This window comes from Podospora bellae-mahoneyi, chromosome 3, assembly GCF_035222275.1.
Source record: "Podospora bellae-mahoneyi strain CBS 112042 chromosome 3, whole genome shotgun sequence".
Taxonomy (NCBI): Eukaryota; Fungi; Ascomycota; class Sordariomycetes; order Sordariales; family Podosporaceae; genus Podospora; species Podospora bellae-mahoneyi.
This window is the reverse complement of record NC_085882.1, coordinates 1,238,877-1,259,907: the sequence shown is the minus strand read 5'-3', so window position 1 is coordinate 1,259,907 and position 21,031 is coordinate 1,238,877. Positions and strand designations below refer to the sequence as shown.

Sequence of the window (21,031 nt, the reverse complement as noted above, 5' to 3'; positions counted from 1 at the left end):
ATGGGGGGGATGCAGATTCTGGGTTGGGAAAATATGGTGGGGGAGAAGGGGGAAATGTGTATAGATGATACAGGGGGGTAAATAATTGCGAGGTAGAATATACGAGTTACCTCACCTTAGGGAGCTGCCATGACGGTGAGAAGTGACAAGGCATGGTAAACTGCCGTACCTCTAACTTACATCTAGGTACAGATTCTCTACGACGTGGCGCTGCGGTGAGATCGCTCGCCAAGCCAGCACCCGTAAATCTGACGCCTGTCACACGGTGCTAGACTACATGTGCTGTCTATCTCATAAAGGGGTGCACTAGTTTGACCCCAAGACGCAAAGCACGAGCAATGGAACGCTCCTAATCCTGTCAGGAAGACACAGCGGTGAGTGAGCCTTCACGACATCATGGGCAAGTGGTCTGCTAGGCTTGAGCACCGAGACATGTTCCGGAGGAACGAAGGACATCACCGGCCCGATGCTTGTGATGGAAGGAGATATGCACAGCCAGACGGAAGTCACCTTGGAGAGACGGGATCGAGAGTGTCCGGATCACAACCGGCACTTGCCTGCTGGTTGTCGTCTGTTCTTGCCATGAGGGTGGGTTGGGTGCAGCCTGGACGGTACCCAGTTTGTCCACCTGATTGTCTGAACTGACCATCCAACCTCACCTCACCCTATCCCACATTCGACTCATCGAGCCGGTGCTCTCCAAAGCCGCACCGCTAGCATCACATCTCGGGGAGAGAGCATTCTTATCTCTGCACAAGCTACTGCCCGGATTCAACATGTCTGCCTCCTCGCGACAGGGACGGCCCCAGGCACCGTCGCCCTCCCCATTTCGAATACTGGACGACCGGAATAATCGTCAAGATGTCAAGCCTCTGCCTCCTCGACGCTCGAACGGGTCCCCCCCACCTGGGAGCAGGAGAAACATCACCACGTCCATGTCAAACTTCTTCAACAAGCTTCGTCCCAGTAAACGCCCTGAGAGAGGTGGAACTATTCGACACAAAAGAAACTCTTCGTCCTCGGCAGACGGACAAAAAGGCAGCAGTATACCTGTCCCGGCCGCAAGCAGTGCCCCGAGCGGCGTCACAGGTCCCCGTGACTCCGATATCATCCCGGCCAGTCGCTGGAACATGCCCCTACCGATTCCTCGTCGGACGCAGAGCACGCGAGCCGCTTTGGGCAAGCAACCTGCTTCATCGCTGCCGAGGTTGACGATCAACACCTCTGCCCTAAAGCAGGACAAACCTCATCCTGTTGAGGTAGACCGGCGCGACTGGGCACCTCGCGGCAACGCCACGGCAAAGAAAAGCAATATCCCGACACCTCAGCCTACGATGTCTACAGGCGATACAAGGGAGATCTACCTCGCAAAGCAAGAGCTTCGCCAGCAACGACGGACTCTGAAGCAGAGCGGCGACTTCCTTGGGGTCACTAGCATCAACCCTCACACTGGCGTCATGGATGTCATCACTCCAACTACGAGCTCCGAAGACGCAACGGTGTCCTCTCCCACAGACTCCCATCTCGCAGCACTCGCCCACACAGCACAGGATGCGCGCGAGGCATATGTTGCTGCCAAAACTGAGGCTCAGATCAGAAAGGAGCACCAAAAGGCGGAGCGGAGAAAGGAGGCGGCCAGGACAGTGCTGAACCAGCATGGCGGAAATGTAGTCTGGCGGAAAGAGGGAGAAGCCTGGGCTTGCGTGGCCGAGCCAGACTTGAGCCCTATACCGCAGTCACAGAGGAGTGTGATGTCCCCCGATACTTCGGACAGCGAGGCAACCACGGTCCATAGGACACCCGTCAGCGTCGGTTCACCTCGTGGTCCTTTTTTAGGGAAGGCGACGGCGGTGACGGCAAGTCAAGCAAACCGTCCGGCCCGTCGAGTAGGAGACACCAACCTGCCCGCCGTCTCGACCCGGCACCAGCACCATCACCAGACACGCAACAGGGTAGACGGGAATGCAGAGACGGCAAATCTGAAGCCTCACACGCTCCCGAGACCAAAGTCGCTTGGCTTCAGCCTTCCACCTACGGTCCCTCGTCGTGTAGCCTCGGGCCACCCGGAGACAAACAAGTCCGGCGACGGCCAGTCGGAGGAGCAACCAGATCGGGGCAGCTTCAGACAGCGTTGGCTCCGTTACAGTCTACCGGGGAACAAGATCCCCCCAAGGATCACCAGTAGCAAGCCCCTGGAGCTGGAAAACGTGAAGCCGGCGGATCTCTGGGCAGCCAGGCTGCTGGACGATCTGAGCCGCCTCGACGAGAGCAACCAGGCTCACACAACCGCCATGGGGCTCTGGGGAACGAGCAGCACGAACAACGACCGGGAACCCCGATTTGCCTACACACCCATCATCACCACTACTGGCTCCGAACGCGGTCAGCCTCCCCCGCTCGTGGACGGCCGTCCTTGCGTCGAACCAGTCGACGAGTGGAGAGACGGGCCTCGGTCACCGATGACGATGATCATGGAACGCTCGAGTCCCGCATCACTGGGGTCTCTGACCCGGACACCCAGCAGCGTCTGTTCAAAGGTACCGGCTTTCCCTCTCGGCACGCAACCGAACAACTCGCCGAGCGACGGAGAAAGCGAGACTCTCACGACAGTGGCTACGTCGACAGTCATTACAGAACTGGAGGTGGCGGTGCTACCAAGTGCTCGGGACTTGCTGCCAACACCAGAAGAGCCAAAACCAGAGACCGTTTTTACGTCGCTGGCGACAGAGGAGCCAGGACCAGAGACACCAGAAGAGAAGACGGCCAAGCCGAACGGCGACGGCGACGGCACCAAGGAGTCGGAGCCCAGGGAGATGCGCAAGACGATGAGAAAGGAGAAACACGGGGAAGGAGGCGGCACCGCAAACACTCAGAGCCGAAGCCCATCCTGGCCAAAGTCCACCTCTACCCTCCGTCCACGTCCACACCATCAGTCACAAGCTCAGGAAGCAGACGAGGAGCTGGACCACGCCATTGCACAGGGAGCAGCCAGAGCAGCGCTCACACATCTCGTTCACGACCCAAAGACGGAGTCACAGGCCCTACCGATAAAGGAGCCGACGTCTTGTGACGGGACACGGACGGTACCGGTTCCGGTGTCGGCGTCGGCATGGTTCAAAGGAACAACAACGATGTCGGATCGGCATCGGCGACTTCCCCGTGGGGCGGAAGCGAAAGCCAAGGCCGCGGCGGAGCCGGATCGGCAGGATGACCAAGGCCAAGATCTAGCCTCTTTGGAGACTACTACGTTAGTGGGGGACAGGAACACGCCAACGGTCACCAAGGGGGGGGTCAGGCGGTTCGGAGGGTCTTTGAAGGTTGGTGATGTGTGCAGAGAGGTGGTGAGCTGGATGGTTGTGGTGCTGAACTTGGTGGTTGGACTGATGGAAGCACACTGGGGGATGGTCAAGCCGGTTTTTGACGGCGAGTCGGAGCTGAGGAGGCGGTTTGAGCTGGCGCAGTCGACGTGGGAAGATGTCTGGGTTGGGGTGGGCGCCGTGGTGTTTGTGTTTGGGGTGCTGTGTGTGGGGATGTGGCTGGTTAGGGGGGTTCTTACGGTTTTGGGAGTGGTGAAGGCGGTGGGTAGGGGGTTGAGTGTTGTGGCTGGATTTTGAGGTTTTGGCGGGGGCTGAGGTAGAGAGAGAGGATGGTATTTTTGTTAGTGTTGTACGTACTACTGTAGGGGTAGTCTGTCTAGCACACGGAATAATTGGTATGGAGTAGTGGTTATTGAGACAGTTGTTGACTTGGTTGGCTTTTGGTGAGAGAGGAGTTTGGCTGATGATGAGTGATGAACTGATGATAAGAAGATTGTGTGTTGTTAAACCGAAGTGGGTTGCACGGTGAAGTTGCAGGCTGATAAGACTGACTGGAGGTACATTGTCCCATAGAATGGGGGTCGGCAATTCGCATCGAGGGTTTGATGGGCTTTTTTGGGATGGGATAGGGGAAGGAAGGGGGAAGGCTGTTGGGATCTGGTTGGTTGATATTGGGGATATTGGACATACTGGGCGATGCCGGGGGTATAGAAATAGAACGGTAGGTACTTATACATTGTACACGTTGCCGAGTGATAGGATGGATGGGATGGGCGGTCAAGGCACGACAGATATGTGTATGCACTATGCAGAGTCCGTTTTTCTGGAGGGTATGATGAGGATATCGGTGTAGAGATATGAGACTCGTTATTTATGTTTCTATCCGGCCGAGACATGATATGGAGTGGTGAGGAGTGGGAAACCGGAATTGGGGGGAGGCCGAGGGGGAATCGGTAGAGGGTAAGGGAACGATTCTTGTGATATGTATGTCAGACTCGGAAGGACTGGGCGCTGTGTGGCATGTGTGAGTCGCGGGAATCAGACAAGAATGTGGGGAAATGTCGAGATTTCTTGTTGGAGGTGTGATGATCTACGAAATACCGAAAGAAGGCTTCTATCGGCTTTGCTCAGCTTTTGAGGAGGATATCTGTTTATATCCCTCAGAAGAAGTTTCTTTTTATACGATAGAAGCTGAGAGAGCAGAATGATATTACAGAGTTTTCTATGAAAGCCCGCCTGCGAATGGAAGCTGTTGTCGTTACGTAGAGATGCGGATGAAGCTCTGTCGAGATGCTGGGTTGATCGCTGTGGGGTGGGTTATCGAACCTTCGATTCCGGCCTGGGCGGTACGCTAACTTTGTTCGCTGCGCAGGCTGAGGGACCCCGCTGCTCAACCCTGCTGGGGTGCCTGGGGCGGGGAGAGACAGGCCATCCTGGCGACGGTCAGCCAATGGCGGGATGAGGTTTAGAAATTGAGGTGGCTACCCCGCATTCCGTGAACCGGAGCAAGCTGCAGCTCTCCGATCATCGGCTTTGCCGCTGGATTGGAAACACTTGCAAGCCCAGCCAAAAGCCTAAATCCGTCATCGTCCCCCGAGGAGGGGCGGTACTTTATAAGATTGAGGTTGCCTCTCACAAGAATAGAGACGAGAATCGTTTTGGTTTTTGCCACAGTTCTTGAGTCTAGATTGAGATTGTTGCTCGAGAGAGGAGTTTTCCATCCGAAGGAACTTTGTTCTCTTGCCCTCACCAACTCGTCACTCTCGACTCGACACTTTTTTTTTTTTTTATTTTTTTTATTCATTTGAAAGAACAACTCAACAAAGAGCAACGACATCTGAAAAAGTGGTTGTATATCACAGACTCCGCCGAACAACTGTCCCCCCCTCCTCTAGCATTGCTTGACTTCGCAAACACACACACACATCGAGAAGGCGGAAACAAAAAACCTCCCGGGAGGAGAACGAATCAGACAAACGACACAAAAATGCCGGTTGCCGAGCGAACACCACAAACCCTCTACGACAAGGTCTTCCAGGCCCACATTGTCGACGAGAAGCTCGATGGTACCATTCTTCTGTACATCGACCGCCATCTCGTGCACGAGGTCACCTCTCCAGTATGTCGTCTGGTCTGTTCGTTGCTGTTGACCCGAATATCAAACTAACACACTGTCAACAGCAAGCTTTCGAAGGATTAGAAAAGGCCGGCCGCAAGGTCCGGAGACCAGACTGCACTCTGGCCACAACTGACCACGTATGTTTCCATGTCCGTTTGAAGACAGTCATCATCGGCCATTGACACTGGATCCCGTAGAATGTCCCCACCACCTCGAGAAAAACTCTCAGAGACATTGCCAGCTTCATTCAGGAGGACGACTCTCGGACGCAATGCGTGACCCTCGAGGAGAATGTCAAGAAGTTTGGCGTCACATACTTTGGCCTGAGCGACAAGAGACAAGGTATCGTCCACGTTATCGGGCCCGAGCAGGGCTTCACTCTGCCTGGCACCACCGTTGTGTGCGGCGACAGTCACACGTCGACCCACGGCGCCTTTGGTGCCCTCGCCTTCGGTATCGGCACCAGTGAAGTCGAGCACGTCCTCGCCACACAAACCCTCATCACGAAGCGCAGCAAGAACATGAGGATATTGGTCGACGGAGAGCTGTCCCCCGGTGTCAGCTCCAAGGATGTGGTCCTGCACATCATCGGCAAGATTGGTACGGCTGGTGGCACCGGGTCCGTCATCGAGTTTGCCGGTTCCGTCATCCGCAGCCTGAGCATGGAGGCCCGCATGTCCATCTGCAACATGGCCATCGAGGGTGGTGCCAGAGCCGGCATGGTCGCTCCCGACGAGATCACTTTCGAGTACCTCAAGGGCCGCCCCCTGGCCCCCAAGTGTGGGTCTGACGAGTGGAACAAGGCGGTCGCCTACTGGAAGTCCCTGCAGTCCGACCCGGATGCCAAGTACGACATTGATGTTCATATCGACGGGAAGGACATCATCCCCACGGTGACCTGGGGCACCAGCCCTGAGGACGTCGTCCCCATCACCGGCAGCGTTCCCGATCCCGAGACCTTCCCCACCGAGGTCAAAAAGGCCGCGGGCCGCCGCATGCTGGAGTACATGGGTCTCGCAGCAGGGACTCCCATGGAGGACATTGTGGTCGACAAGGTGTTCATCGGCTCCTGCACCAATTCCAGAATCGAGGATCTCCGCGCCGCTGCTTCGGTCGTCAAGGGCAAGAAGATTGCCTCCAACATCAAACGTGCCCTGATCGTGCCCGGCTCCGGTCTTGTCAAGGAGCAGGCCGAGGCTGAGGGTCTCGACAAGATCTTTACCGATGCCGGCTTCGAATGGCGCGAGGCTGGCTGCAGCATGTGCCTGGGCATGAACCCTGACATTCTGTCGCCCAAGGAGAGATGCGCCTCCACCAGCAACCGCAACTTCGAGGGCCGTCAGGGTGCTCAGGGCCGGACCCACCTCATGTCCCCCGTCATGGCTGCTGCTGCCGCCATCGTCGGCAAGCTCGCCGATGTGAGAAAGCTTGCCGAGTACAAGGGCAGCCCTCACATCGAGGCCGCTGTCGCGCCCGAGACCACCTCTGGCAAGGCTCATGCTGATGAGCGCATCGAGACGGATGACCATGAGAAGGAAGCTCTCACCGACCAGCCCGAAGACTCATCTCCTCAGGTCAACACATCTGTCCCCAAGGCCGGCAGCACCGGTCTTCCCAAGTTCACCGTTCTCAAGGGCATCGCCGCCCCGATGGAGAAGGCCAACATTGACACCGACGCCATCATCCCCAAGCAGTTCCTGAAGACCATCAAGCGCACCGGTCTTGGCAAGGCTCTTTTCTATGAGTGGCGCTACCTTGATGCCAACACCGAGAACCCCGACTTTGTCCTCAACCAGGAGCCATACCGTCAGGCCAAGATCATTGTCTGCACCGGTCCCAACTTTGGCTGCGGCTCTTCCCGCGAGCACGCCCCTTGGGCTCTGAACGACTTTGGCGTCAAGAGCGTCATTGCTCCTTCCTTTGCCGACATTTTCTTCAACAACTCGTTCAAGAACGGCATGCTCCCCATCGCCATCAAGAACAAGGACGACCTCGAAAAGGTGCACGCCGAGGCGGCCGCCGGTCGCGAGATCGAGATTGACCTCCCCAACCAGCTCATCAAGGACCAGGATGGCAACACCATCTGCAGCTTCGAGGTGGAGGAGTTTAGAAAGCACTGCCTGGTCAACGGGCTCGACGACATTGGTCTTACCATGCAGCTCGAGGATAAGATCTCCGAGTTTGAGAAGAAGATGACGCTCGAGACCCCCTGGCTGGACGGCAGGGCATACCTGAAGAGGAAGGGGCAGGGTGGCAAGCTGGCTGCCAAGGCCGTGCCAGTCCCCAAGACGAATAGGGGTGAGACCAAGACTGAGCCGCTTGAGTGGTGAAGAAGGAAGGTTGGTTTGGTTTGGTTATCAGCTGGGGGTGGGGTTATATCTTAGGAAAAAAATGGAATTGGATTTTGGAGAAGGGGAAAGCACAAAAGAAATTTAGGATGGCGCGACTTGGGTGTTATTGGATGGGTTGGCTTTGCTCATTTTGTTCTCTTGTCGTTAATGGGCGTGGAAATACGTTGCCCTGTAGTAATGTACTATGATGATACCTGGGATTGGGAGGAGGGGCTGTTGCTAATGGAAGCAAAATCTATTTTTCTCTTTTGCTATGTTGGCATTTTATATACGTCTTGCTTGTTTTGCTGATGGGAACTCGATGCTTGGAATAATCTCCGAAGTTGGATCTGTTCAACAGCTTGGGAGGGATTTTGCAGTTATAAAAGTTGGATATGCATTCGGGATATTCTGCTTCTAGTTGAATCTTGCTGGCAGTCTGAGATAGTCTTGTTCGTTTTCGGAAACAAATTCCAAAAGATAATCTCAGATCTTTTGCTAGGTATCTTGCAGGATGTCGTCGATGAGGCTGGTGGGTCTCACTCCTAAAGGCCGTGATCTCAACACCAAGTTGGTGCCCCCACAAACCGACCGGAATTGTTTCCGGAAATTGGTCTACCTATACGATATTGCTTACTCATATTTGACCACCTTCTAAACAAAGCGCTTCTAAACCGCTATCGCGTCGCGAATGGGTTGAACCAGCGATGAGTTTGACGGTTAGTAAGCCCAATGGGAATAGTGGGGATTACGTCACCATTTGTCAGTTGGTGAATGAATCCACAATTGACGTGAGGTAGTGAGTGGATATATTCCTGGGACGAACCGCAACAACACTGGGTTTTAATGACGGAAGTGGACGGGAGTGGTATAAACCAAATGCAGAACCCTTAGTCATTCCGTTGCTGATTGATTCCAAAGAACTTGGACCCCTCATCTCATCATTGGCTTTCCGTCTCATGAAAGTTTGGGACGAAGCAACGGTCGATGAGTATAAGAAGCAGTATATCTCCGCTTTTGAGAGGGACAGCAGCACTTTCACATTTGAGCAAGGGTTCGTTCAGGATTACACGCTCTTCTTCATCCACATCATCGATCAAAGTGTCAACACATCGATATCTTTCCACCACCACCAACTTCAAAATGGTAATACCCCTCTCCCCCTCCCATCTCTCCCAACCAAACTAACACACCCCCCCCCCTTTTAGGCAGCCCAAGACACTCCCTCCGGAAAGGAGGTGCAGAAGGACGACAACGTAATTACAAACTGGGTCAACCCCTCCGACAAGTCAGGCGAGTTCAAACGTCAGCAGTCCACCTTCCGCTCCTTCATTTCTTCGTCCCCCGGCTCTGAGTTTCCCCCCGAAGCGGGCCGGTACCACCTCTACGTGAGCTATGCCTGCCCCTGGGCCAACAGGACGCTCATTGCCCGCAAGCTCAAAGGGCTGGAGGACATCATCTCCTTTAGTGTTGTCCACTGGCATATGGGACCGAAAGGGTGGAGGTTTGTGACTGATGAGGAGGCTGAGCAGGAGGATGTCAAGGGGGAGGGGGTAGTGCCTCACGAGGGGGGTTTGAGTCATTTGAGGGAGATTTACTTTGGGGTGAACCCGGAGTATGAGGGACGGTTTACGGTGCCGGTGTTGTGGGATAAGAAGGGAGGGAGAATTGTGAACAATGAGAGTAGTGAGATTTTGAGGATGTTGAATTCGGAGGTGAGCCCCCCCCCCCCTTTTTTTTTACTGGAGAAAAAGGGAGCGACGGTTGCTGACATCAAGACAGTTTAACGGGCTGATCGACGAGCCGTTCAAATCGGTGGATCTGTATCCTGAGGATTTGAGAAGGGAGATTGACGAAACAAACGAGTGGCAATACGACCTCATCAACAACGGCGTCTACAAATCTGGCTTTGCCACTACCCAAGAGGCCTACGAGCGCAACGTCAAGGCTCTGTTTGAAGCCCTCAACCGGGCGGAGAAGCATCTTGCTGACGGGACGGAGGGGCCGTATTGGTTTGGGGAGCGGCTTACCGAGGTGGATATCAGGTTGTTTGTGACTATTGTCAGGTTTGATGTGAGTTCAAGTTCATCATTCCAACCCCCGACAACAGAGGAAGAGAGCTAACGGGAAATAGCCTGTGTATGTCCAGCACTTCAAGTGCAACATCCGCGACATCAGGTCCGGCTACCCTGCTATTCACAAATGGATGCGGAATCTGTACTGGAACATCCCCGCGTTCAAGGACACGACAAACTTCAACCACATCAAGTTCCATTACACGAAATCGCACACGAATATCAACCCGCTGTCGATTACGCCTTTGGGGCCGGTGCCGGATATTTTGCCGAGGTGGGAGGAGGTGCCTGCTGTTAGTTTTAGGGGTTGATTTGAGCAAGTCATTTTGTAACGCGGTTATCAGCAGGCTTGCGGCGTTGGGAACAAAGAGTGAATATAATGAGCAAAACATTGCGATTCTACCAAGGCATCTTCCTCTTGGGTCCCGTTTTCTGTTCCTGGCACGTTGGGTGTCTGTCCGTCTCTGTCCGTCTCAAAAGTGGGAACAAACCACCCATCCCATCCTCCTAGGTGTTAACCACTTCCAAATCCCCACAATCATATCATCAAACCAACACCCAATCCACCATCCCACACATGGCAAATGCCTTCCTCCCCACAACCCCCTTAAACTCCTCCCCCGTCAACCCCCTCGCATCCCTCCCATCCACCGTCGTAATCCCCACTAACCTCACCCTCTTCCCCACCCCCCCCAAATCCCTCGTCCTCACATCCAGCCACCACCAAAACCCGTCCGTCTCCAACGGCACGAACCTCTCCTTCCCACCCGCCCTCTTCTCATCCTCCCCAAAAACCAAACAAATCAACATCTGCCTCCCCCTCCCGTGCTTCTCACTCACCCAATGCGGGCATACCTTCCCAAACTGAAACCTCGTCACCGTTCCCTCCCCCGCCCTCGAAACACAAATCTCTTTCTGTTTCGGCTCAAAATTACTCTGATCCAACCCCCCCTCCCTCTCCGCATCCCCCATCCACCCCGCCGGTTCCTCCCCCCCAGTCTCCCCCAAGATGTACTCCTCCCAACTCGGCACCCTTCCATCCCTCCTGTGAAAATGCCTCTCATCGCTCGGGTAGTGACTCCTTCCGAAAAACTCATTGCTCCTCGCAAACTGCCCCGGGTTAAACTGCTTCTTATACCCGTTCGTACCCCCATCCAAATGCCCCGCTCCCCAGCATGGGTCAATAAGCTTCCACTCATCATTATCGATCATGACCGCGTTCCACGCGTGGCCAGTCGGGTCCTTTGGCGGGCACCGCTCCCCTTTTTTGAGGGCGCTGAAGCCATAGCCTTTGCCGTGACCGCCGACAACAATGCAGTGCAGACCCGCTGCACGGGCGATGGCTTCGTAGACTTTTGCGTAGCCTTCGCAGACGGCTTTTCCCGAAAAGATTGTTTCTGCCGGTGTGAGGCCTCGGGGGATGCAGTTGTTGAAGAAGCCGTGGACGTCGTAGGCGATGTTGTGGTGGCACCAGGTGAAGATTGCGCGGGCTTTGTCGGTGGGCGAGGGGAAAGGGGAGCAGAGGTGGTGGGCTAGGTAGGAGATGGGGTCCTGCCTGGGGAGGGAGGTGTAGGGGTGCTGGGCGGCGACCGTGTCAGGGCCGGAGAAGTCACGGCAGACGAGGCAGGAAGGGGGTGGGGATGATGATGATGATGATGATGATGATGATGATGCTGCTGTTGCGGAAGGGGTTGAGGCGGAGCGGACGGCTTCTATTTGGGAGATGCTTGGGCGGGAAGCGAGTGGAATAGGGGGTGGGACATCGTCAGCTGGTCTGGGTTTGTTGTTGAAACCTAGTTCCAGGGCGGATTTGGGGTTTTTGTAGCTTGATGGAGGGGGTGGGAGGCGTCTAGCTGGGAGAGAGGGAGATGGGGCCTCGGTTGCGTTCATCAGGGGTGACTTTGCTGGCCTGGATGGGAGCCGAGGGGGCAATGAGGGCCTGCCACTGGGAAGCTCTGGCATGGCTTGAGGTGGTGGCTCTGTCACACGACGAGGGAGAGGAGGGGTATTTGCGGCCTCTTCTTTCGCCTTGGCCTCGAGCTCACGACGAGTTGGTGGTAAAGGAGGGAGTTTTGCCTGCTCTAATGGGGGCGGTAGCCCTCTTCTTGGAGTCGGCCCATCTTGGTTCAGTGACAAACTAGACATGGTAGATATGTATGAGATGTCTGACGAGTTGGAATTCCTCCGGCCTCCAGGGGTAGGAAGAGTGAGATTTGATGATGGCCGGCGAGAGGGGAGAGCCGGCGGTGTTCCCTTGGCCGAAGAAGAATCCCGTGAAGGCAATGGAGGCGGGAGCACCCGTCCCAGTCCCGGGCCCGGTGCGGGTCGATCTCCCTTCTCAATTTCGGTGGTGGTCCGACGAGGAAGTGGAGGTGGGAGTTTCTCCGTTGAGGCCCTCACTGGACGGGGTGGCATCACCGGAGCCGTCTCATCCTGGGGCTGTTGTGGTAATGGTGATGGTGTCGTGGTGGTGGTGGTGGTGGTGATTGTGGCAGCCCTCACTGGCGGTGGCGGGGGTGGAGGCCGCTTCCCTGCTGTCGAAGGGGGCGCCTGAAAGTTCTTCTGGGCATTGAGAGCAGCAATGCGCTCTGCCAGCGAGTTGAAACGCGGCTCTTCTACGTCGGCCATTGTCGATGAGGAACAGTGATTGGCACCGTGTGTTGGTGTGTGAGAAAAGATTATAAGATTGAGTCTTCACACAGGGCTCGGTTGAGTTGTTGGCTGGTGGCACTGAAAGCCAAGGGAAATGATTCGCCCCAAGCAATCTACCCTGCCTCAATGATCAACCGCTGTGCCAACAGAGAGGGTTGCAATGGCAGGGAAAGAGCAAGACAGAAGAGGAGGAGAAGATAGTTTCTTAGGAAGTAGACCTGTATGAGACATAAGCAAAAATGCTGCAACATAGAATCTTAATCATGTTACGGGCAGCCACTAATTACTGCGTGGATGCCTAGGCAATGGTGGGGTTAAATTGTTGAAGTTGATGCCCTGAGCGGATAGACGGCACTCTATGGGATAAGGTAGCCACAAGGGCCCTGCATGTCATATCTAAACTCCCTGAAAATGATTGGATGGCGGAATACCGAGTCCTGGGCCTTCACACGGACCATCACACATGAAAAAGAGAAAATCCGACGTTGGAGGTGGTTGCTTTAGAAAAGGTGCCATTGGAATGGATGGAATTTGATGTTGAGATGGTCCGAGCGTCACATGCTGGGGAATTGGGGATGCCCTGCGGACGGGCTCTCTGGCCACAAAAAAACCGAAGACACTATACAATTAGCAGCCTTTCATACACACCATTCTCACTCAAAGACAATCATAAAATTCTACCAAAATTCTTATATGTTTCAGAAGTACTAAAACAGTCGTATTTAAAAGACTAGAGGATTTCATGAAGTGGTGGTTGAGAAAACTACGTTTTAATATCGACATGGTTGTGTAAGTGATGGTGATTTTGGTGGTTTGCAGTCTCGGTTTTTATGTGGCCAGGGAGGCGGGAGAGGCTGACCTGGATCTTCCCCCACCTGCCCTGCCCTGCCCGCTGCAGAGTGCTGCACATCCGCTAAGGCATCCCCCGGGCACACCCCGGCTCTTGGCCAGAACTTGTCGATTTCCCACCGTCTCTGCCGCACCTCGATAATGAACCCCTCTGCAACAACGAACGGCTGTCTGCTTCTTTGGCGCCAGCAAAAAAAAAAAAAAAAAGACTGCCAGAATCAAAATCTTGCATTTCCATTCCGATACCCGTCTTCTTTCACTGCTTGTTGACTCAAATCTTCCTCCTCTTCCTGCGTGCGCCCCCATCTTCTGCTAGGACGAGCATCAAATCCCATCCATCTTTATCGCCGATATGGCTTCGTCTCCGGGCAGGCAAAAACCACCTTTCTGCTTCATGGCCCTGCCAAACGAAGTGCAGAAAGAAATTGTCCGCAACTGCTCCCAGGCCGATCTGATATGCTTTGCCCTCGTGTCGAGACACTGCCGAGAACTCGCTGCCGCCCAACTCTATCGCAATTTCCATATTGTCTTCCCAGACGAAGATGACCCCGAATACGACTCGCCCATAGACGGCCTGGCCGGCGGTCTCGACACTTTTGTGACGAGCGACTACAACTATGCTCAGCACCTGAGAGACTTGTCTCTGGACACTCTCAGCGCCGGCCACAAAGCCGAAACAGCCTACAAGGCTTACCTGGCGAATCTCAGCTGCGGAAAGTTCATGAACACACTGCTGCTTATGACGCTGCGCAGGGCAAGGGCTCTCGAGAGGTTCAAGTGTGTCCATCTCGGTCTATTGCACATCCAGTACTGACAATTTCCTCTTCAGGTGGAATATCCGTGTCGAACTTAGTCGAACCCTCTACAAAGAACTACACAGTATCAAGACACTGGCCCATCTTCATGTTCGGTTACAAGAGGGACCTTCTATCTACGAAACGCCTCCTCCCCTTCCATACAATGCCGCCACCTCAACATCAGCCTCGCTGGGCGTCACATCTGTCCCGCCACCACCTCCCATGTCGAACTTACCCCCTCCACCACCCCCGTTTTCGACGCTGCCTCCGCCGCCCTCTGGGTTTTATGTGCCCGTGACCTCCGTCACAGTCAATGTGCCTCCGCCCCCTCCACCTCCGATGCCGAAGCCTCACCGACCGAAAGCCTTACGGAAGACGCCCCTTTCCAAGGAGCCACCGACGCTGTCGGGCTTCGGCAATCTGAGGAGTCTTTCCGTGTTGGATATCGACTCGCTCGATATGGTTACAGAGATCAAATCATGTGTTCGGAACTCCTCGGCAACTCTCACTAAGCTGAAACTCTCCTTTTCGGACAAGCTAGCTTCACAGGCCAGAAAACCTGCCCCCGAGGCGGATCCGGACGATTCAGATGTCGACGATGATTTCCAGCCTACCCCGGCTGGCTCTAGTTCAAACATGGCCAATGACATGAGCGGTCCTGCCAGAGCCTTCCGGGCCATGGAAGAGAAAAAGGCACAAGAGTCGGTGCTGGGTAGGATCTTGGATGTCGAGGTCTATCTAGTAAAAAAGCCGCCCAAAAAGCCGAAAGACAAGGGGAAGGAAAAGGAAAAGGATAAGGAGACCAAGGTCGAGTCGAACGGGGGCAATGGAACGCACGAGTTTGCCCAGGCCTTGAAGACCGTGATGACCAGGATTGTGAAGGAGCTGAACGACAACACCGATCCAAGTGAGGTCAATGCTACCCAAAAGAATATTCTCGAAACCTTCCAGGCTGCCGCAACAAAGTACGTTGAAGATACGATGAACAAGAGGGCAGAAAAGTCAAATAAGCCAAGCACAAACGGGAGCTCAAGTTCATCAAAGACAGATGAATCGGTGGCAGAGGAGCCGGCGACCGCAGAGAGCTCAGGGGCTGCCCCGGTCGCACAGGCCTCGACAGAGACTGCCAGTCTTTTTGGTGATGGCACTGCAGACGCTTCCAAGGACAAGCATAAGGAGAATGATGTGACCCCTGAAGATATTGACATTGAGGCGCCCGAGGAGACTCTCCAGCTTGATGGTGCAGATGGCCCAACCAAGGACACCTCTTCGAAGGAATTGGGCATGACCCCGTCTGCCTCCACGACTTCCTTGGCCACGCCCTCCACGAGTGGCAGCGTAGTGTCGGCCGACGTGAACAAGGCTATGGCGAACCTAGCCGCGCAAAAAGCCAACTTCAAGACGTTGGCTGAAAAGGTCGATATCTTTGAGACTCAAGCTAAGGACTTGACAAAGGATATTGAGAGGATGCGCTCCAGCGACACACCGGTCGATGTTAGCCGTGTCGCCGAGGCTGAGAAGCAGATGTACACCATCAGCCAGAGCATTGCAGACATCCACAAGGAGCTCACGACAGTCGAAGCCGAGATCAACGATGCCGAGAAGCAAATTCCCCGGCCATCTTCCTCCGTGTCCGCTGTTGACTCGATTGCGCTCAAAAACCAGCAGATGAATGACTACCTGCGGACAACAAGAGGTCTAGCTCTCCAGGTTCTAGCCATCTACCTCATCCCGGTCAAAGCTTCAGTTCTGTACCGGGCCATCGACCTCCGATGTCTCCGTCACTTGACACTCCTGAACGTAGGCCCTCAAGCGCCGATCTGGGCTCAAATGGCCAAACTCAACAAGGAAGCCCCTCTGCCTCTGCGACACATCTTTACCGACAATGTCACACCAGTCTTTTTGACGTTTGTTCACGAGCTGGAAGCGGTGGAGGAGTTGTTTATGCTCGAGCGAGACTTCAAGTATAAGCCTGAGTCGTTTGCGCCCAGGACACCGACTACTATCGAACAAATTCGGAAGTTGGTACTAAAGAAGCACATGCCTACGTTGAAGTACTTGATGATCAAGAACTTGGCGGATCCGAGCTGGGATCTGAACGAGAAGACGGTCTTGTTGCTGTGTAGGAAGGGGAGGTTGCTGGAGGAGCTGGCTGCTTGCATGAGTATTAGGACTATGGTATGTTTTTTTTCCCCTTTTGGACTGGTTGATTGATACCTAGGTGCTGACGTGAAAATAGCATACATTTATGCAGCGGCTTGCGGGGCTGGTGTCGTTGAGGGCGTTGCATATTGCCCAGCTGCGCAACGAGGACACGTGTGTCTGGGTCATGAGGGAGACGAAGAAGTTTTTGATTGATAACCTCTCTCATCACCCTCACCTAAAGCTGGAGTGGATCTCGATCGATGACGACGACAGGGTAGAGCGGCTTATCAGGGCGAGAGACTTGCCCAAGCGCAAAAAGGAGAAGAATAACAAGGTCAAGAAGATGAGTGCCACGACGGGGCTGGGGAGTACGAGCTCGGGGTTGATACTACCGTCTATCGAAACTGACGGGAGCGGAAACTCGGCGTGGTTGGATGCCATTGGGGGGAATGGGAGTAGTGATGAGAGTGAGGATAGTGGGGATGAGGAAGATGATGAGAGGTTCAGGGCGAGCAAGATTGAGACGGTGGGAGATATGAGGTTTTATGATGTTTATGGGGTGAAGATTTTTGAGAAGGAGGTTGTCAGTGGGCGGCTTTGATGCTGAGGGGAGGCGGAGGGTGTTGTATGGTTTGATTAAAAGATTTGGAAGTGTTTTTCTTTTATTTTTTATATTTTTTTCTTGGGGGGGGGGGTGATTTGAAAATTATCTTGAGTTTGCTGGTGGGAAAAGAATGGGAAAGGAACAGGAAAAAGAAAGGAAAGGAAAGGAAAGGAAAGGAGTAGTTGGCTGGTAGGATTAGGAATTCTCCCCCACCCCCCTGGCCTTTCTAACTGGTATGTTAGTTAGTGTTAGTTACAATAAGTGTTTGTATGTATATTGGGAAACAGGAATACACTTTTGGCGGTTGGCCCGTACTTTCTTAGGAAATGTGTCTTCCCCAATATTGGTGTTTCACACGCAACATGATGTTGGCAAAAGTGTTTCATTTTCCTGGCCTACACACCTTATGTACCCTCCTCAACCATGATATCAACGCCTGGTAATCTCACAGACAGACAAAACACCCACCGACTATTTACTTCCTCCTCTTTCCACCCCCACCACCCCCATCCCCAGCTCTCCTCTTCTTCCCCTCCCTCTCCCAGTACGCCTGCTTCTCCTTCTTCTCCCTATTCTCCAGCCTCTCCTCAATATCCGCCACCTTCTTCCTGTACTCCTGCCTCTTCTCCTCCTTCTTCGCCTTCCTCTTCGCAACCTGCTCTTTCCGGATCGTAGTAAGCTTCTGCATGAGATCCCTCGCCTTGCGCTCCTCTCCCGAAACCACCACGGCCCTCTTCTGCATGTACGTCTCCTTCCTCTGCTTCTTCGTCTGCACAATCTGCGACTTAAACGGCAGCTCGGCAGCCAGCTTCTTGGGCACCCTCAACGGGTTGAAATGCCGTTCCTGCCGCTCAATCTTGCGGTACTGGCTGTTCTTCAGCTGCGGCGTGGCCAAGTCCTCGGCGCGGCGGATCTCCCCCGTCGAGCGCATCGACTGCCAGCCGATGAGGTTCGTCGCCGGGTTGTAGAACCTGTGCGGCTTGATGGGGTACCATGCGCGGAGGAAGACAATGTCGGACAGGAGAATTTTGTCCTCAAACGTGGCGCGGAAGTGGCCGTCTGGTTTTGACAGGGCGCGCTTGATCTGGCCGCGGACGCCCGAGACAGTCTTTATGGCCGCGCCTTCAAACTTTGCGATTTCGAGGGCAGTGTTGAACATGTCCTTGATGAAGGCGGTGTTCTTGAAGATTTTGTAGGGGGTGCCGGTTAGCTTGAGCTTCTTGACGATTTCGGTGGATTCGTCTACCGACAGGACCGTGCCGGTGGCTGCGATGCGGAAGCCTGGGTTGGAGGAGGAGAAGGACTGGAATGCGGTGAAGGAGGTGTTGGGGGCGATCAGGGGGCCGTAAAAGGTGCCGAAGCAGTGCATGTGCTCGGGTGTGTACTTGAGCATGCGGTTTCTCGTCCGGGAGTCGGAGATGGAGTAGATGGGGAGAGATTGGAATCTTCTCCAGCCGAGAGAGAAGATCAAGGGGTCGCCCGTCTTGAGGATTCTCTTGTGCCATCTGTGCTTCTTGATTCTGACTTGGACGAAACCAAACCTGTCCTCGGTAGCAGAGAGACCGCCCACGATGATGGGTCTCTTGGCCGAGAAGTTCTTGACAAACTCGGCTGGGACGCCCTCGAGAACAATCTTGCCGTACTTGCCGGCTCTGAAACCCTCAACCGCCGTCCTTTGCCTCTCGTCAAGCTCCTCAAACTCGGCCTTGTTGATGTCAAGCTGCTTCTGAAGCAGAGCCTTTTGGGCATCGTACCAGTCGTCCTCGCCAAACTCATCATCTCCGCCGCCTTCTCGCCTAGCGACAGCCTTGTCGTTCTTGAAACCCTCGCGATCTTCTTCCTCGAAGCGTAGCTTGAGTTCTTCCTTGCGACGGGCGTTCTTTTCACGTTCAGCCTCCAAGCTGGCTTCTGGTGGCTCTTCACTCTCATCTTCATCGCCGTTCTCATCTTCGTCCTCGTCACCATCACCGCCATGCGCTTCCCCTGTCTCAAGATCCTCAAAAGCACCATCACCCTCGTCGTCCTCATCATCATCGTCGAGCCCGGAAAAGTCGTCATCGTCACCGTTCCCGCCCTCTTCATCAACCAGGTTCGCAGTCGAAAATCTGGTCCGGAGAGCCTCTACAGCATCCTCACTTGACCACTTGGCAGCCAAATTCTCATAGTCGAAGCTTGGTATCGCGCGGTCCTCGGTCAAATCTTCCTGCTCATCATCGCCAATCTTCCTGAAGAAAGTGTCGTCCTCGTCTTTCTCAATGTCCTCCTCCTCTTCTTCCTCTTCCTCGCACCTCCATTTCTTGAGAGCTTCTCTGGGACTGAGGGCAGTGTCGTACATGAATCTGGCAAGATCCACAGCACGGAACGGTCTTCTGTTTCCGTGAAGCTTACTGGCGCGCTCAAACATGCTATCCTTCCACTTCAAAGCACCGGCTTCCTCATCAGAACCCAAGTCTTCCATGTCAACGTCCTCGTCGTCCTCGTCGGAATTCAGCTCCTCGTCTTCGTCGCCAGAGAGAGAACCAAGGTCAGAGTCACTGTCGGCAAAGGCAAGGTCGTCTTCTGGTTGATCCTTGTCTAGCTGCTTCTTGAACATCTTGCCCAGCTTTGACATGTCGAATTCGTCCTCTTCAACGTCTGAGCCCTCTTCATCCTCCTCTCCGCTTTCGAAGCCTTCGTCGTCGGGAATTTCATCCTCGCCAGGCTCATCCCCAGCAGCGAAGCGCGCCTTTCTCCTGGTTTTCCTCCCGCTGTCGGCCTCTTCTGGGACCTGTGTGAGCTCCTGCCCGCTCGCAAACAGCTTGACACCCTTGTCAGTAGAACCAAGCAGTTTCCTCTCGCCCTGTAGATCAACAATAAGCTGCTCGCCCTCGCCACGTTCGACGTCCTCGGCGTCTTTGTCGAAAGCGAAACCGTTCTCCCTGGTGATGACAATGTGATCACCAGTAATCTTGAGACCACTGCGGTCGGCCATTGGAGCCCAGAGCTTCTTGTCCTTCTCGTCCAAGCGCCTCCTCCCAGTTTTTCCAGTGGCCTTCGCAAGCGCTTGCTCCATCGAGGGGGTCGGGCAAGGATCCGGCAGAGCTTCCATGCTAGCTATTGTGAAATCGCCCAAGCCCGCAATGTGTATCCTCTGCCCATCCGCTGCAAAGTTGGTACCGCGCAAATAGCCAGACAGCTCGATCGACCGGTCGCAATTCTCGTCCTCTTCAATCTTGGTTGGGTGAGTAATGTCGCGATAGTTGTCGATAACAGTGTAAGGGTGCGAGTTTCTCCATACGAGCGGACGAGGGTTCTTCATAACCGACAGGAAGCGGGAAAGGTTATGAATCTCCCGATCGGGGTAACGGCCGTTCAAAACACCAGAAAGATAGAAGAGATGGGCGCCCTGATACAATTCGTTCCACAACCTGTGCTTTAACCTCTTCTTGGCGTCCTTGAGCGCTTGTGGCTTTCTGAAGAGATCGAGATGGGTCAGAATACCGAAGACGTTTCCTGGCATACCGGTGGCGGCCAGGACGTTGAGGAACTCCATTGTCTCCATTTCGAATCCAAAATTTCCGTCAATCATCAGCAGGACAATGTCGGCGACCTTGGCGATGTCAACCATGGCTTCGAGCTCGTTGGGGCATTCGATAAAGGTTAATCGCTGCTTCTTCGAGGTGACGACCGTGATTGGTCCCACGGGGTCGGACATTGTTTCCTTTGCATATCGGCGGATGAGAGACTTTAGAAGGGTTGTCTTGCCCACACCAGGAGGTCCGACGATGGTGACGAGGCGCGGAGGAGGTTCATCGGGAAGACGGTCGACTTGGGGTACATGGAGGCGCTTCTCTTTAATATCGTGGGATCTCGCCGCCTGCTTTGCAAGTTTGCCGGGATTAGAGAAGGCAAAGGCCTTGGGGTTTTGTTCTTGAAGATACTGTTAGCGACCTCGAGGGATGATGGCGACTCTAACCGCATCGCAAGGACCTGAAACCAACTTACGGCCTGTATGTTGCGCCTTCTTTTTATCCTTGGACTTCTTAGACGGCCTGTGAGGCTTATTTTGTTGTTCCATGGTTGCGCCGCGATGTTGTGGTTATTCGGGCGTTTCTGCACCGAAGAGTGCAGCAGCAAAACTCCAAGTCGCGACAAGTCTCCATT

At 54.3% G+C, this 21,031-nt stretch overlaps 6 protein-coding genes across 6 annotated transcripts; 4 read left to right on the top strand and 2 right to left on the bottom strand.

Annotated features, from left to right (window-relative positions):
- Positions 1-776: 776 nt before the first annotated feature.
- On the top strand, positions 777-3,614 carry QC761_303660 (uncharacterized protein; the record flags this gene model as incomplete). The annotated part of the gene is made up of 1 exon (XM_062877511.1): positions 777-3,614. One exon carries the CDS (start codon positions 777-779, stop codon positions 3,612-3,614), a length of 2,838 nt encoding a protein of 945 aa, XP_062733289.1.
- A 1,169-nt stretch (positions 3,615-4,783) lies between these two features.
- LEU1 (3-isopropylmalate dehydratase) lies at positions 4,784-7,766 on the top strand (the record flags this gene model as incomplete). The annotated part of the gene is made up of 3 exons (XM_062877510.1): positions 4,784-5,436; positions 5,499-5,573; positions 5,634-7,766. Exons 1-3 carry the CDS (start codon positions 5,305-5,307, stop codon positions 7,764-7,766), a joined length of 2,340 nt encoding a protein of 779 aa, XP_062733288.1. The 5' UTR covers positions 4,784-5,304.
- Positions 7,767-8,753: 987 nt separating this feature from the next.
- ECM4 (S-glutathionyl-(chloro)hydroquinone reductase) lies at positions 8,754-10,323 on the top strand (the record flags this gene model as incomplete). The annotated part of the gene is made up of 4 exons (XM_062877509.1): positions 8,754-8,912; positions 8,975-9,481; positions 9,549-9,839; positions 9,901-10,323. The coding sequence occupies 4 exons, from the start codon at positions 8,754-8,756 to the stop codon at positions 10,150-10,152; spliced, it is 1,209 nt and encodes a 402-aa protein (XP_062733287.1). The 3' UTR covers positions 10,153-10,323.
- Positions 10,324-10,387: 64 nt separating this feature from the next.
- QC761_303630 (uncharacterized protein) lies at positions 10,388-12,469 on the bottom strand (the record flags this gene model as incomplete). The annotated part of the gene is made up of 1 exon (XM_062877508.1): positions 10,388-12,469. The coding sequence occupies one exon, from the start codon at positions 12,467-12,469 to the stop codon at positions 10,388-10,390; it is 2,082 nt and encodes a 693-aa protein (XP_062733286.1).
- Positions 12,470-13,408: 939 nt separating this feature from the next.
- On the top strand, positions 13,409-16,914 carry QC761_303610 (uncharacterized protein). Its single transcript, XM_062877507.1, has 3 exons — positions 13,409-14,119; positions 14,172-16,317; positions 16,379-16,914. Exons 1-3 carry the CDS (start codon positions 13,695-13,697, stop codon positions 16,883-16,885), a joined length of 3,078 nt encoding a protein of 1,025 aa, XP_062733285.1. The 5' UTR covers positions 13,409-13,694; the 3' UTR covers positions 16,886-16,914.
- Positions 16,915-17,228: 314 nt separating this feature from the next.
- Positions 17,229-21,013, bottom strand: BMS1 (Glycoside hydrolase 2 (Mannanase, beta-galactosidase)). Its single transcript, XM_062877506.1, has 2 exons — positions 20,873-21,013; positions 17,229-20,797 (listed from the first exon to the last, which is right to left on the bottom strand). Exons 1-2 carry the CDS (start codon positions 20,943-20,945, stop codon positions 17,364-17,366), a joined length of 3,507 nt encoding a protein of 1,168 aa, XP_062733284.1. The 5' UTR covers positions 20,946-21,013; the 3' UTR covers positions 17,229-17,363.
- Positions 21,014-21,031: the final 18 nt, after the last annotated feature.